Below are 17,786 nucleotides of genomic sequence, written 5' to 3' on the forward strand. Positions count from 1 at the left end.
CTCCAACTTGTTTATAGAACTAAATGTGAAACACAAAACTATAAAATTCTGAGAAGATAACATAGGAGAAAATATAGAAGACTTTGGCAATGGTTTTTCAAATACAACAACAAGTGCACAATTCAGGAAGGAAACAGTCAATTATCTGAACTTTGTTAAAAAAGTTTTACTCTGTAAAAGACACTATCAAGGGAAGGAGAAGTCCATCTAAAAAAGGAATAATATTTCCAAAAGATACAAGAATATATCCTTATAAGAATAAAACACTGTCATCCAAAATACTCAAAGAACCCTTAAAGTTCAACAATAAAAAACTGGACACCCTTAATAGAAACATGGGCAAAAGATTTGAACAGACACCCCACCCAAGAAGATAAACAGATGTCAAATAAGCATGAAAACTGTTCAACATTACACATAATTAGGGACCTGCAAACAAAGACAACAATGACACACACCTCTGCAATAAGAACATCTAAGGCATTGATAAAACCAAATGTTGGCAAGGATTTGAAGCAATGGGAACTATTAGTTATTGCTGGTATGAATGCAAAATGTTACAGACACTCTGGAAGAGAGTTTGGTGGCTTCTTACAAAACTAAAATATGCTTACCACATGATCCAGCAGTTTTGTTCCTTGATATTTGACAGATGAGTTGAAAACGTATGTCTACACAAAACTTACACATGGACATTTATAGCACCTTTATTCATTATTGCCAAAATTGGAAGCAACCAAGATATCCTTCACTAGATGAATAAACTGTGGTACATCAATGCAAGGGAATATTATTACATTACTATTTGGTGGCAAGAAGAAATGAGCTTTCAAGCCATGAGAAGACATGGAGAAACCTTCTGCATATTATTAGTAAGTGAAGGAAACCCATCTGAAAAGGCTACATACTGTGTGATTCCAACTACATAACAATCTCTTATAGTAAAGGCAAAATTATGGCAACACTAAAGTGAACCAAGGACTTGCAGGGGAGGGAGAGAATAGGCAGAGCACAGAGGATTTTTAGGACAGCAAATCTATATTGTCTGATGCTACGATGATGGATATATGGCATTATACATCAGTCAAATTTATAGAATGTACAACACAAAGAGTAAAACCTATGTAAACTTTGAACTTTGGTTGATGATATGTCTCATTGTTGGTTCACTGACTGTAACTAACGAACCCCGCTGATTGGGGTTGTTGACTGTGGGAAAGACTATTTGTAGGTGCTGGGAAGGGGTTTGTTGCTGGGAGCCTAAAATTGCTATAAAAATAAATTCTATTAATTTAAAAAACCCCGCTCTAATTCACAACTCTAACCAAGCTGAGGTTGGTGTTAATCTGTGACTGTAGAGGGCTTAATTAATGCTAATACACTCTTGATCATTTGGACTCAGGTGGGAATTCTATGAGATGGGGTATTTCACTGAACCACCAAGCAGGAAAACTGGGATTCTAATACAAAATCTTTTACTGGTGTATTGATAATGCTCTAACTCACTGAGTCGCCAATTGGTCATTCCTGACAAACAAAGCAAAATTAAATTAGTAGATCTCAGAGATCCTATCTGTCTTTAAATGATCTACATTCCTTTTATTCTATAAAAAGAAAGGTCAAGGTAGGAGCCTCAGCTCAAGAGAAGAAACGAGGAGCAGAGCAAGGACAACTGTCTCTCAAGGATAAAATTATTACTCTAAAGAGAGAAAGTAAACTTGTTTTATCCAAATAAACTAACTTATACCTATGTGAGTGAGGCAGTAAATTACTGCTTCCCTTTGCCCTGGATAAAGGGTTCACCAGGACCTGGACTCACTCACCTTTTAAAGGTTATAAAACCAAACACGTCTGACCTACATTTTACTCAACTGGTGCTAGAATTATTAACTAAATTAACGTTTATTTTGAAAGTCACTGATTAGATTAACCTACAAGTGTTGAATTTTAGTAAATCTTGGTGCCCCAGTTTAACTGAATGTTTTGCTTAAAGGGAAGGCAACAAGATGCAGGAGTTATGGTTTACAGTCCCAGCTTGGTCACTTGCATTCTGTGTGCCCTTAGCTAAAGTACTGAATCTCCATAGTCTAACTTTCTCCTCTCTAAACTGAGAATAATTTTACAATGGGCAAAGATAATTGAGAGAATAAAAAGAGATGTGATGAATGTGAAAATTCTCTGTAAATTTGTCATAATGTCTGTAAACATAATCGATAAAACATTGTATAACTGGGTCTTAATATTTTCTTAATGAAAGAGCTGGAAATAACTGTACTAGTCAATTTAAAATAAAGGTAATCTTTTCAGAGCATGCCTTTGTACATACACTTTGTCATTAGTGATCTAGGAACGTTCATAAATCCGGTTGAATTCAGATCTTCATGACCATTGACTATCAGTTCCCATTCAGGTCTGCACATTGCAGTGGTTCTGTGCCCTGGGTCCATTCAGTGATTTCCCTGTGTTCCATCTTCTATTGAATCCACAACTGTTGTTCTGTATATAATTTCTCTTCCTTGCTGTGTACGATTACATTCTATTATTTGTAACAATAATAGACCAAAAACAACAGAAGCAGCCATGTCTGGAGGTGACTGGGAGGTGGAGAAGCCATAGATTGTCAAGCCCTCTGCCGTAAATTATGTGAGGTTGGCCCTTTCCTTAATAGTGCTGAACAACTTTCACTTGTGAGGTGATGCAGAGGGCAGAACTCTAATTTTTATTTCTTCTTTTGAGCATCTCTGGTCCTCTTATCCTTATAAACAAATAATGGACTTTTATTTAATGTGAAGCCTGTTGCTTTCTGAACAGAGTCAAGGTGGTATATCTTCAGAGTAACTAATGTCTGGGGTTTGTTTTGTTTTTCTAAAATTGTTCTTGAACCAGCCCTGGTGCAAGTGGTAATGCACCCCAATGGGCATCAGAAGATCTCTGCTCAAACCCCGGTTTTACCAGCGATGAGCTGTGTGGCACTGACAGGTATCCTGTTCTCCCAGAGTTTCTTCCCCCATTTGAAAAATAAAAAATGATAATCTCTACATTTCAGTCTCTTTTAATGGTGAATATACATTTATATATATCTAACATAATATTTAATAATATAAATATGTATTTATGTTATGTAAGAATGTATTAATACTCCCTGCTAATTCAGTGTTCTCTTTGACATGTAAACAATCACCTATTATTACAATAATGTAATAATAACAAATATTATTATGTAATAACATAAATACATATTTATGTATATCATTTATATCCAATTCAATATATATAAATATACATTTATTAGCTAATACTTTGATATATGTGCAGTCATTCAACATGTATGAGTTATATTCAGTATTTCATGTTTAGGCAGTTGTATTTTAAGTGAACTATACTAAATATTTGAAAGGCTTTTGTTATCAAGGGTTAAGTCTCCTATTTTTTGATATAGCATTACAATGTATGTTTTTTATACACGACATATAGAATACACTGAGTTCCCTCAAAGTCATAAATTCCCAACTGGTCATTAATCTGAGAATATTGAATTTTGAGTATATTCGAACATAGAATCATTTACTTCAGTGTTTCTCCATCATCACAGCACATTGGAACAACCAGGAACTTTTAATTACCAATAGCTGGACTCCAATCCAATATAATTAAACCAGAATCTCCTAGATGGGCATTGCAAAGAAGGAGTAGGACCAAAGAACACTTTATCTCTATCCATGGGCCAAAGTCCACACAGAAAAAAAGTATAAATTGGACCTAGGTGATTGCTTGCTTTACATGTCAAAGAGACACACACTGAATTAGCAGGGAGTGTTATAAAAGCCTTGGAGTGCAAGCTCTCAGCTGTATTAATAAGAAGAGAAGTCTTCAATGGATCCTTTTGTGGTCCTGGTGCTCTGTCTCTCCTTTGTGCTTCTCTTTTCACTGTGGAGACAGAGCTCTGGGAGAAGGAAACTCCCTCCTGGCCCCACTCCTCTTCCTATTATTGGAAATATGCTACAGATAGATGTTAAGGACATCTGCAAATCTTTCAGCAATGTAAGTATGCTTTATGTTCCTCCAGTCACTTGCAAAGGGTAAGTTATTTGACTGCTACTTTTAGACAAAATATATTCCTGGAAGCACTCTATTTTAATAGATCATTATAAAGTAAAATACTCCCTCTGAACTTCTTTGATGTTTCTTTTGTCTTTCTAAGTCTGTTATTGTCAGAAATAGTAGAGTGAGTTGATGCATTTTGTGAATACAGAGTCATTGGGGTCATTGTATGATAGAATCATTAAATACAATGTCAAAAGTTTAAAGTGCTGTTTCCCTCTTTGTTTCAGAGTGTTTTGCTATGATATTTGACTGAAGGTGAAGGGAAGTATGTGTGATTAGAAATTTCATCCAATAAGTCCTCTACTGTAGTAGTCATGTGTTTTATTCAGAATCGTCATGAAAATCGAACTTCTCTGAAGATTCATTTCATGGCTGATATGACAGAAATATTTGTGGGTTCAGGACAAGCATACATGCATGAAAGAAAGAAATAATCAGTCAGGGCCCAATTGGCGGTTAACATAATTCTTCTGGATTCTGAACAAAGTCACTGTCTGTGGCCAAGGTTGCTGGAGAATGGAAGAAATTCTTTTTTCAGGAGTTGCTGAATGTCCTGATTCTAACTTTGTGGTACTTCATCTTTCCATATTGGTAATACCAGCAGTTACAAACTGGATTGGGCATTAGAATTGCCTAGGGTGACACTGAAAATACAGATTTCTAGGGTTCATCACAGGACTGCTGAATCAGAATCCTCATGGTAAGAGCTTTACAGGTGACCCGGAAGTACTTAACTGGGTATTGGCCTCCAGGTGGACATGGCGGAGTGATAAATTGTTCAAGCATCAGTTTAAATTAGCAGAGGTTCAAGTTTGGAACTTCTATATATTACCTGTGGGACTCTGAGAATGAGTATGGAATTCTCTGGCTTCAGTTTCTTCATTTTTAAAACAGGGCAAATGAATGTGCTCAATATGTTGAAGTGAGGATGAACTGTGATTTGTGTACCAATTGCCTGGGTCATTGCATGGCACATCATAGGTCATCTACAAGTGGCAGCTATGACAATCACCATCACATTTATGTACAAAATTCAGAAATATTGAATCTATGTATGGCAAATATAAACATTAAAAAATACAATGAAAATATCAGTCTGAATCATACATAATATTTGGAGCAAATAGTGACTTATTTTGCTGCTATTTGCATTTCCTTTCCCAGTTCTCAAAAGTCTACGGTCCTGTGTTCACCGTGTATTTTGGCATGAATCCTGTAGTGGTGTTGCATGGATATGAGGCAGTGAAGGAAGCCCTGATTGATAATGCAGAGGAGTTTTCTGGAAGAGGTGTTTTGCCAATATCTGAAAGAATTACTAAAGGACTTGGTAGGTGTGCATATACCTGTGTCAGCTTTGGTAACTGGGGTGAGGAAGATGGAAAACAGAGCCCTAAAAAGCTTCTCAGCAGAGCTTAGCCTATCTGCCTGGCTGCCAAGTGTTGCAGCGCTTTCTTCCTTGGCTGTGAATTCTCCCAGTTTCTGTCCCCTTTTTTTGTTAGGAATCATTTCCAGCAATGGAAAGAGATGGAAGGAGACCCGTCGTTTCTCTCTCACAACCTTGCGGAATTTTGGGATGGGGAAGAGGAGCATTGAGGACCGTGTTCAAGAGGAAGCTCGCTGCCTTGTGGAGGAGTTGAGAAAAACCAAGGGTGGGTGACTCGACTCTGCATCACTGACCTTAACAGTTAGCTGTCTTCACTAATGACATCCTTGGAAACATTTCAGGGGTGGCCAGATGTTCATTGTGCGTCCTGGTTGTCAGCCCTCAGGTGGTGGAGGGAGGTTTGAAGCACAGACAAGGGAGATTTTGTGTACCTGTATTTTACCTGTATAAATGTGTTGGTTCATAGGGTATAGGAATCAAAGGTCATTTAATCCTTTTTTCTGCTCAATTTTGTTTCCTTGTTTTCAAATCAGAAATAATAAATAAGGGTCTTGAGTTCATTTTTTGAAAAGAGTTAAAGAAGAAGTTTTCTCCTATAGCATAAATCTGCATTACCTTCACCAGAACATTTCTCTAGAGAACACTAGGAAAGTGGACATGGTGAAAATGACCTCATCACACCTTATGGAACATGAACCAAGTGACATGTGCTTTCATTTAATTAGAGTTTTTTCATATGTTCAGACTCATATGTCTGGGAATTCCTTCCAGGTCCATGCCTACAGCTCTGGCCAGCATGACACTATGTATGGTTTCACTTTCTTAGGTATATCTCACTACAGTTTTCATCAGTTGTTAAATCTCAGGAAACACAGTACTATTTGAAAACTGTCAGGATTATTTCTTGTTAATCACTACTTACTGTAACAATTCATATATTTTGAGTAAATATAATCTATAGTATAACTCAGCAAAATACACAAATACTAATTTATAAATAATTTAACTAGATTTTAACTATTATGAAAAACTCTTTATCTTATCTTCCTTAAATGTAATTTGGCTATGTTTTCTGTTTTGTCATCTTTTTCCCCCTGTATTGGATCTTAGCTTTGAAATTTGTGCCAATCATTTTTCTCCCACTGCCAATTTACTTACCTACGAAGTGATTGTTATAATCAATGTGATTATCAGCTGGGATATAAAATTACCTTTTTAAATTCACTCTCCCAAATGCAGTAAAAAAAAAAAACCTGGATATCAGATTGTACCTGAGAATCGCTCTCTCTCTCTCTCTCTCACACACACACACACACACACCCCCCAAGGCTTCCTAAATTACCTTTCACCCCCTTGGCTACAACAACAGTTTTTCTGAAATTTAGAGCCCAGTAATGTTTAAAGGAGTCTGGCATAGAAGCTGCTAACTCAGCAGGTTTCCTGTTGTTCAATGTTCCAACTTTATTCAGAACCCTTTCATTTCATGTCACTCTTATTTAGGACCTATCGTTGTGAATTTGGGCACCCTTTCCATTTATGTTCACTCGTCACTTGGTTACAGCAATTTCATTTTAGAGATTCCTGCACCAAAAAAAAAGCCTTTTTAATAATTTCTTTACCTGTAAAATGACAGATTTGGCCTAACTTACGGTCAAATTTAAAACTTTATTAAAACATACTTATCTTGATGACTATACTGAATAATATCCCAGAATCCACAAGAGTAGTTTTGCCCAAATGAATTAAATTTGGAAGATGATTGAAAATGATAAACATTATTTCCAAAGAAAGGACATTCATTTTTTCCAAACTGAAAAAGTAAAAAGATTCCATTTATCAATTTATGCTTTGGTTAGCTTTACTGAGATTTAGATTTGAAATAAAAAGTTAACATTTTACTTATTTAGATAAACAAATCTGTTATACTTAATGCTCATTTATATTAGTTTTTCCTCTATGCCATATGGATGTACCTGCTTTTCACATTTGTTCCCTCAGACACGTGCATTCACCCACAATATCCCTAACTTTAATTCCTGTTGGTTCAGCACATTATACTTGCAGCTATTCACTGTATGGAAGACATTCCTAGGTCCCCAAATTTTCTCTTCCTATCTGTGTGTTTTATTGTCCAGAGGCTTTGCAGACAGTCACGATTCTGCTCTAAAAACTTGAATTATTAAGATTTCGAAAAAGTCTTCTTTTTCCTTCCAAAATAAAAGATAACTTGGGTTAAAAGAGTTTTTTTTTTTTTTTTTTTTTGAGACGGAGTCTCGCTCTGTCGCCCAAACTGGAGTGCAGTGGCCAGATCTCTGCTCACTGCAAGCTCCGCCCTTCAGGTTCACACCATTCTCCTGCCTCAGCCTCCCAAGTAGCTGGGACTACAGGCGCCCGCCACCTCGCCCAGCTAGTTTTTTGTAATTTTTAGTTGAGACGGGGTTTCACCAGGTTAGCCAGGATGGTCTCGATCTCCTGACCTTGTGATCCGCCCGTCTCGGCCTCCCAAAGCGCTGGGATTACAGGCTTGAGCCACCGCGCCCGGCCAAAAGAGTTTAAATGAAGGCAGTGGATGTGAATTACCACATCTGAAATGGCATTGCTTAGCTAGACTGTAATGCTCAACTCATATTTAAGGTAAAAGTAATGTGTTTATTTCATGCATGCTGATTTTTTTTGGACACACGGGGAATTTGTAAGATATTGTTTAAAATTTCTAAATTTCCTTTATGTCTTAACAAATGCATATCTTTTAAATGTTTATTTTTAAATAATATTTTAAAACATTTTTAAATCTTTAGCCTCACCCTGTGATCCCACTTTCATCCTGGGCTGTGCTCCCTGCAATGTGATCTGCTCCGTTGTTTTCCAGAAACGATTTGATTATAAAGATGAGAATTTTCTCACCCTGATGAAAAGATTCACTGTAAACTTCAGGATTCTGACCTCCCCATGGATCCAGGTAAGGCCAAGATTTTATCTTCCTGGGAAACTATTTATGCTATTTTTTCTGGTAAGTCCAAAGTTCTATATGAAGGGCATGTTTGAACACCACAGTCCTGCTCAGAAATTTATGAAGTGAATATCTGGGAAAGGTGACCAAGCCTTTTATTTTACACACAGAAAGTGAATGCCCATATACAGGGGTGGCTTTCAAGCCCAATGGCTTCCTGACCAGTGGTTTATCCACTAAATCCCAAAGCCTATTTCAATAAAGTGCTTTGGTGACAGCCCAAAAACATGTCCATATCACTCCATGGACATCTGGGCCCTTTCTGAAGACTTCCATTACCGAGCAGGCTTATCCTCCAATCCGTGTTTACTGACCTCTTCATCACATTACTTGGCAGAAATATTCTAATTTAGGGAAAGACTATCTCCATCAAGGAGGGAGAATATTTGTGACCATAGAAGGTGCCAGGAAACACTCAGTAGGGCAGGTGTGTTTGATGTTGTAGCTGCGATCCTGACTGATGAGGCAGCTAGGTTAGGAATGACAAAAATGTTTGGTTTCATGGTGCATGAACCATAAACAAACATCCAAATTTTATCCTGTGCTGAGTTGGCATGCCCTACACTCTGCCTAAATAATAATTGTGTGATCTTAGAGAAATCACTTAACTGCTCAGGTGCACAGCTGGGTTTTAAGGTATCTTCGAGCTGCTCGCACTTCTAAAATACTGATTCCATTTTTGAAGCTACTTGACAGAAATAAAAACAGTGGGTTCTAGCTTTGTGCTCTCTATCAGGTTGCCCAAACCCCCTTAACCTCTAGAGTCATCAACTAAATATAAATCATAGTAATTCATGCCATCTTATATTTCAAGGTTGTAGGGAAGACTTGGTTTAAAAATGAGAAAATTGATATTAAAATGTTTTTATACAATAAAATGGTGTATGAGTGAAGAAAATAATTATCATCTTTGATTTCCTGTTCAAAATTTTCTCCCTCCAATCTTTAGGTACAGAAAATTGCTATACATGCACAATAAAAATTTCCCATCAAAATGAACATAATATTTTATTCATATTTATAGCTATAATTTCAATCGGGGCTTGGTGTAAGACACATATGTCTTACGACATGTTTATATTTAATATTCTTTTATCTTTTAGGTCTGCAATAATTTCCCTCTACTCATTGATTGTTTCCCAGGAATTCACAACAAATTGCTTAAAAATGTTGCTCTTACAAAAAGTTACATTAGGGAGAAAGTAAAAGAACACCAAGCAACACTGGATGTTAACAATCCTCGGGACTTTATTGATTGCTTCCTGATCAAAATGGAGCAGGTAAGATACTAGCAACAGATCAGTATTTTGATTTCTTGTCCATTTTGTGATTCATCGAATCCTTCTGTAATTTACTAAGGATGTTTAAATGATCAGGCCAGTAATGCTTGACAAGCACCTTAATTACTTATTGTATTTATGGGCCTCTACTAAACATCATGGAAAATACAAAATTGTCCAATAGCTAGAATGCATAGACTCTCTTCTTGAAATAAAAATAATCTACGTGAGTAGAATAATATAGACACTGCAGTCAAATGGAAACAATTACAAATAAGTAGAAAATATAAAATATCCTACCGTAAACTGAAGATGGATATCAATATTGCACACAGATTATGTGACAATGGAAAAGAATGGCTTATCATAAATGGGCTTCCTGCATGCCCTGCATATTGAAATAGCCCTTAAAATATTTGCAGTATGGAACAGAAGAAAGGTTTCAGATGGACTGAGTAGATTGTGGAGAGGTGTGTGATGGGAAAGAGTTGGTGGATGGAAGAGAGAAGGTTTAATTTGGTGTAACCTGAAATGAATTTGCACAAAGGAGTTGGAGGTTGATGTTTATCAGGTAACCTGTGAGCGTGAATCCTGTTTTCATTGCACTATTTATTGAAAAAGCATATTTTTTTCCTATTGAATTGTCTTGACGACCTCATTATAAACCAGATAAGTATAATGTGAGGATTTGTGGGCTCTCAATTCTACTCCATTGATCTGTCTGTCCCTATGCCAGTAGTACCTCATTTTGAAGTCTTAATTACTGCAACTTTGTATCAAATTTTCAAATCAAAAAGTGTGAGTCCTCAAAGTTTTTTCAAGACTATCTGGGCTTTTTTGGGTTCATTCAGTCTCAACATAAATTTAAGAATAAACTTGTTAATTTCTGCAAACAAGCCCATAGGGATTTTAACAGATTGCATTAAATCTATAGATTAATTCAAAAAATTATGACATTTTAAATATTGAGATAAAATTCATGTACCATTATCACCCAATTTAAAGTGTACACTTCAATGGTATTAGTTTAATTACAATATTGTGCAACTGAGGTAAGAGGCAGAAATCAACTCCAGAAGTGGGACTTGGACAAGGGACCAGATTGATGGCTAGCTAAAACAGGGCCAGGACGAAAGCAGCTTTCAATCAGTCCCGCCCACCAGTGTGCCCTGTCAATTTACTATTCCCATGGCAACACCCAGGAGTTACCTCCCCTTTCCGTGGCACCCAATGACCCAAAAGATAGGACCCCTTCCCTTCACAAACTGTCCATTAATATGCATGCAATTAAAAGTGGGTATAAACATGACTGCAAAACTGCCCTGAGTTCCTACTCTGCCTATACCATAGCCCTGCTCTGCAGGAGCCCTCACAGAGCTGTACCACTGCCTGTTCAACAAAGCTGTTTTCTTCTACCTCTGAGCTACGTTTGAATTCTCTTCTGGGCAAAGCCAAGAACCCTCCCCGATTAAGCTCCACATTGGGACTCGCCTGCCCTACGTCACAACTACTGTCTCTCTCTCTACTTTCAAAACTTTTTTTATCACTCCACAGAAACATACTCTATCATTAAATAGTTACACCTCATTCCCCACTCCATCATGTAGTAAACATTTATCAACTATCTTTATGGATTTTCCTATAATGAATATAGCATTTAAAAGGACCCATGGCATACGTGACATTTTTCCTGGCTTCTTTCACTTAGCATAATGATATGGAGGGTCAATTAAGTTTTAGCATGTGATAGTACCTTGTTGTTTTTTGTGGTTGAATAATATTCCATTTTCATGTACACATACAACAATTTGCTTGTCATTCATCTGTTGATGGTCATTTGTGTTATATAAATGATCTTTTGGCTCTTATAAATAATGTTGCTGTTAACATTTGTACACAAGTTTCTTCATGAACATAGTTTCATTTTTCCAGGGTATAGTCCTAGGAGTGTTATTTCTGGGTCATATGGTGATTTTATATTTAACTTTTGGAGAAAAAACTAAACATTTCTACAGTAAATGCACCATTTTAAAATCCTACTATCAATGTTTGAGGGTTCCCCTTTTCCATATTATAGCTAATATTTGTAATTTTCTGTTTTTTGTGTCAGCTCAAAGTGATATTTCATTGTGGTTTTGACTTGACCAATGATATTAATCAGCTTTTTACCATTTTTACAAGATCTTTGGAGAAATGTTATTCAAGGCCCTTGTTCTTTTTTCTTTCTTTCTTTCTTTTTTTTTTTTTTTTGGAGACAGGGCCTCTCTGTGTTGCTCAGGTTGGAGTACAGTGCTGTCATCTTGGCTCACTGCAACCTCTGATTCTTGGGCTCAAGTGATACTCCTACCTCAGCCTCCCAAGTAGCTAGGAGCACAGGCACAAACCCCAACACCCAGTTAATTTTTGTATTTTTTTATACAAACATGGTTTCACCATGTTTCCCAGGCTGGTCTCAAACTCCTGAACTCAAGCAGTACACCCACCTCAGCCCTCCCAAAGCACTGGGATTGCAGGTGTGAGTCACCACACCTGGCCCTTTGCTCATTTCTATATTGGGTTGCTTGTCATTTGTTGTTCAACTGTAGGTAATTGATTATGGATTCTGGGCATTAAACGCTTACTAAATATGTATGAAATACAAATATTTTCTCCCATTGTATAGGTTGTCATTTCACATTCACAAAGGACATAATTTTGTCCTTTGATGAACAAACATTTTAAATTTGGTGAAGCCCAGTTTATGTCTCTTATTTTAGTTGCTTTGATATCATATCTATGCATCCACTTCTAATTCTGAAGGCATTAAGATTTAACCTGATGTTTTATTCTAAGAATTTTATAGTTTTAGTTCACATTTGAGTTTTTTGTTCACTTTCAGTTATATTTTGCATAAGAGTGAGATAAGGGTTCAACTTCATTCTTTTGTATGTGGTTACCCAGTTGTCCCAGCACTAATTGTTGAAGAAACTCTTCCTTTATTTATGTATTTTTTTGAAACTCTTCCTTTAGATTGAATGATCTTGGCACATTTGTTGAAAATGAACTGGGCATAGATGATTAGCTTTACGTTTGGATTTCAATTTATTCCACTGGTCTTTATTTCTTTCCTTTTGCCAGTACCATGCTGTTTTGACTACTATAGTTTTGTTTTGAAGTTTGGAAATTTGGAAATTGAGTCTTCTCCCTGTAGTTGCATATAAATTCAGGATTGACTTTTCCATTTTTGCACAAATAAAAATTTTAAAAAGGACATTGGAATTGTGACAGTGATTACATTCAATCTTTAGATTACTTTTGGAAGCATTGCCATCTTAACAATTTTAAGTCTTTCAATCCTTTAACATGACATGGTTTGCCATTTATTTAGGTACTCCTTATTTTTCTAAGCAACATTTGGTAGTTTTCCGTCTTTTATCTTCTTGATTATAGATTCTCAGGGCTTTTGGCCCTTTTGATGCTATTGCGAATGTAATTATTTCCTTGATTTTATTTTCATATCGCTCATTGCTGATATAAACAGACACAACTGATATCTGGACCAATCTTGCACTCTAAAATTAAGCTGAAAACATTTGTCAGCTCTCGTTGTGTTTTGTCGGTTGTATGGACTTTTCTTTATATAGAATTGTGTTATTTTAAAATAGAAACAGTTTTACATCTTCCTTTGTTACCTAAATGCTTTTTATTTCTCTTTCCTGTCTAATTGTTTTGGCTAGGACATTAAGTGTTATGCTGAATAGCAGTAGCAAAATTGGATATACTTGGATCTTTTCCCCTTGATTTTGGGGCATAAGTTTCTAGATTTTCACAGTTGGACATAAAATACCTTTGGAATTTTTATAAATACATTTTATTATAAGGAATTTCCCTTCTATTCATATTTTTGAGTGATTTTATCAGGAAGAGAATTGAATTTTGTCTTATGCTTTCTCAGCTTCTACTGAGATGGTCATTTTGTTAGATTTTTCCTTTCTTTCTAATAAGGTGTTGTATTACATTGATTGATTTTCTTATTGAAGCACTCTTGCACTCCTCATATAGATCCCATTTAGTTATGACATATAATCCTTAATTTTTAAAATTATATTTTAAGTTCTAGGGTACATGTGCACAATGTGCAGGTTTGTTGCATATGTATACATGTGCCATGTTGGTGTGCTGCACCCGTTTACTTGTCATGTACACTAGGTATATCTCCTAATGCTATCCTTCCCTCCTTCCCCTCCCCCCTCCTCACAATAGGACCTGGTATGTGATGTTCCCCTTCCTGTGTCTAAGTGATCTCATTGTTCAATTCCCACCTATGAGTGACAACATGTGGTGTTTGGTTTTCTGTTCTTGTGATAGTTTGCTGAGAATGATGGTTTCCAGCTGCATCCATGTCCCTACAAAGGACACGAACTCATCCTTTTTTATGGCTGCATAGTATTCCATGGTGTATATGTGCCACATTTTCTTAATCCAGTCTGTCACTGATGGACATTTGGGTTGATTCCAAGTCTTTGCTATTGTGAATAGTGCTGCAATAAACATACGTGTGCATGTGTCTTCATAGCAGCATGATTTATAATCCTTCAGGTATATATGCAGTAATGGGATGGCTGGGTCAAATGGTATCTTTGGTTCTAGATCCTTGAGGAATCACCACACTGTTTTCCACAATGGTCAAACTAGTTTACAGTCCCACCAACAGTGTAAAAGTGTTCCTATTTCTCCAGATCCTCTCCAGCACGTGTTGTTTCCTGACTTTTTAATGATTGCCATTCTAACTGGTGTGAGATGGTATCTCATTGTGGTTTTGATTTGCATTTCTCTGATGGCGAGTGACAATGAGCATTTTTTCATGTGTCTGTTGGCTGTATGAATGTATGCATAATCCTTAATTTAAAAAAAATTCATAATATACAACTTGTCATATTATTTCTCTTTCTTGTCTAATTGTTTTGGCTAGGACCTTAAGAATGATGCCAAATAGCAGTAGTAAAAGTAGATATACTTGGGTTTTTTACCCCCTGATTTTAAGGCATAAGCTTTTAGATTTTCACAATTTGATATAAAATATCTTTGGAATTTTTATAAATACATTTTATTATTATAAGGAATTTTCCCTTCTATTCATATTTTTCAGTGACTTTTTAAGTTATATTTTAGGTTCTGGGATACATGTGCAGCATGTGCAGCTTTGTTACATAGGTATACATGTGCTACGGTGGTTTGCTGCACCCGTCAACCCGTCATCTAGGTTGTAAGCCCCACATGAATCAGGTGTTTGTCCCAATGGTCTTCCTCCCCTTGCTCTCCACCCCCTGACAGGCTCTGGTGTGTGATGTTTCCCTCCCTGTGTCCATGTGTTCTCATTGTTCAACTCTCGCTTTTGAGTGAGAATATGCAATGTTTGGTTTTCTGTTTCTGTGTTAGTTTGCTGAGAATGATGGTTTCCAGCATCATTCTTTATTCTTTATGGCTGCATAGTATTCCATGATGTATATATGCCATATTTTCTTTATCCAGTCTATCATTGATGGACATTTGGATTGGTTCCAAGTCTTTGCTATTGTAAATAGTGCTGCAGTAAACATACATGTACATGTGTCTTTATAGTAGAATGATTTATAATCCTTTGAGGATATACCCAGTAATGGGATTGCTGGCTCAAATGGTATTTCTGGTTTTAGATTCTTGAGGAATCGCCACACTGTCTTCCACAATGATTGAACTAATTTACACTCCTACCAACAGTGTAAAAGCGTTTCTATTTCTCTGCATCCTCGCTAGCATCTGTTGTTTCCTGACTTTTTAATGATCGCCATTCTAACTGGTGTGAGATGGTATCTCATTGTTAATATTATGTGTGGATATTGTAAATAGGATTACTTTTTTAAATTATTTTTTAAATTATTCACTGAAGGTACCCCGACGACCCTAAGCCGGCGAGCCAAGGGCAGCAGCTGCCTAACTGTGGGCTTTTGTTCATGGGAGTGTGGGAAGAATAAGCCCCAGTGTGATTATGCCACTCTAAAACATGGCTTTCGGCTGGGCACAGTGGCTCACGACTGTCATCCCAGCGCTTCGGGAGGCCGAGGCGGGCAGATCACCTGAGGTCAGGAGTTCAAGACCAGCCTGACAGGCATGGAGGCACCCCGTCTCTGCTAAAAATGCAAAATTAGCCGGGCGTAGTTGTACACGCCTGTAATCCCAGCTACTCATGGGGGTGAAGCGGGAGAATCACTTGAACCCGGAAGGTGGAGGTTGCAGTGAGCCAAGAGCAAGCTGTTGCACTCCAACCTGGGCAACGAGAGCAAAAGTGTCTCAAAAAAAACAAAAAATAACTTGTTTCTCACAGCCAAGTGTTCCTGATACAGCTCTGCCTTAAAGAACTGGCAAATTAGTATGCATTTGTGTGTCAATTTCAAATAAAATATTTAAGGCAAAAAAAAAAATTATTCACTGAAGGAATATAGAAATACTACCGATTTTTGTATGTTATTTTGTGTCTTCCAACTTTACTGAATTTGTTTATTATTTCTCGTAGTTTTTTAGTGGAGTCTTTAGGTTTTTTAAAATATAAGATTATATTATCTGCAAATGAGGATAATTTGACTTCTTCCATTCGAATTGGGATCTCCTTCATATCTTTCTCAGATTGCTCTAGCTAGGTATTCTAGTACAATGTTGAACAACAGTGGTAAAAGTAAGCATCCTTGTTGTTTTCCAGACCTTAGAGGAAAGGCTTTCAGTTTTTTCCTCATTTAGTATGTTACTAGCTGTGGGTCTTTTGTAGATGGCTTTTATTATGGTGAAGTATGTTCCTTCTATACCTTGTTTTTTTAGGGCTTTTACCATGAAGGGATGTTGAGTTTTATCAAATAATTTTTCAGTATCGACTGAAATCACCACATGCTTTTGTTCTTTATTCTGTTGATAGGATGTACCACATCTATTAATTGGCATATGTTAAAGCACCCTTGCATACAGTGATAAATCCCACCTGGTTGCTATGAATGAGTTCTTTAATGTGTTCATTAGTTTGGTTTGCAGCTATTTTCTTGAGGATTTTTGCATCAATATTCCTCAGAGACATTGGCCTATACCTATTTTTTTTTTTTTAACATGTCTTTGGTTTTGTTATCAGAGTAATACTGGCCTTATAGAATTAGTTTGGAAGTATTCCCTCCTTCACTATTTTGTGAAATAGTTTGAGTAGGATTGGTATTAGTTCTTCTTTAAATGTTTGCTAGAATTCATCATTGAAGTCATTGAGTCTTGAGCTTTTCTCTACTAGGATGCTTTCTCTTGAGTTCAATCTGATTACTTGTTATAATTTTGTTCAGGTTTTAGATTTCTTCATGGTTCAATTTCAGTAGGTTGTATGTATCTAGGAATTTGTTCATTATTTCTAAGTTTTCCAATTTACTGGTATATAGTTGCTCATGGTAGCCACGAATGATCCTTTGAATACCTGTGATATCAGTTGTAATGTCTTCTTTTTCATCACTGACGTATTTGGATCATGTCACATTATTCCTCAGTCTGGCTAAAGGTTTGTCAGCTTTCTTTAATGTTTCTAAAGAACAACTTTTTGCTTTATTAATATTTTGTATTATTTTCTTTATTTCAATTTCATTTATTTCTGCTCTGAGCTTTATTATTTCTTTTCTTCTACTAATTTTGGATTTGGTTTGCTCCAGCTTTCGTAGTTTCTTAAGGTATATTGTTAGGTTGTTTATTATTTGATGTTTTTCTTCTATTTTGGTAGTTGACACTTTACAGTTATTAACTTTATTCTTAGTATTACTTTTGCTGAATCCCATAGGTTTTGGTATGCTGTGTTTTCTCGTCATTTCTTTCAAGAAATTTTTCAATTTTCTTCTTAATTTCTTCATTCTCCCATTGTTCATTCAGGAGCATATTGTTTAATTTTCATGTATTTAAACTTATACAAAATTGATTCAAGATGGATTAAAGACTTAAATGTAAGGTCCAAACTATAAAAACCCTAGCAGAAAAT

At 36.3% G+C, this 17,786-nt stretch overlaps 1 protein-coding gene across 1 annotated transcript in view; it reads left to right on the forward strand.

Moving 5' to 3' along the window:
• The first annotated feature begins 3,762 nt into the window (after positions 1-3,762).
• LOC117069764 (cytochrome P450 2C20) overlaps positions 3,763-17,786 on the forward strand; it is a 30,027-nt gene continuing 16,003 nt past the window's right edge. Inside the window, exons 1-5 of the mRNA XM_033188187.1 lie at positions 3,763-4,041; positions 5,269-5,431; positions 5,604-5,753; positions 8,287-8,447; positions 9,602-9,778. Coding sequence (XP_033044078.1) covers positions 3,874-4,041; positions 5,269-5,431; positions 5,604-5,753; positions 8,287-8,447; positions 9,602-9,778 — 819 coding nt within the window. The 5' untranslated portion in view covers positions 3,763-3,873. The remainder of the gene's footprint in view (positions 4,042-5,268; positions 5,432-5,603; positions 5,754-8,286; positions 8,448-9,601; positions 9,779-17,786) is intronic.

The sequence above is a fragment of the Trachypithecus francoisi genome, unplaced genomic scaffold, assembly GCF_009764315.1.
Source record: "Trachypithecus francoisi isolate TF-2019V2 unplaced genomic scaffold, Tfra_2.0 Contig01579, whole genome shotgun sequence".
NCBI lineage: Eukaryota > Metazoa > Chordata > Mammalia > Primates > Cercopithecidae > Trachypithecus > Trachypithecus francoisi.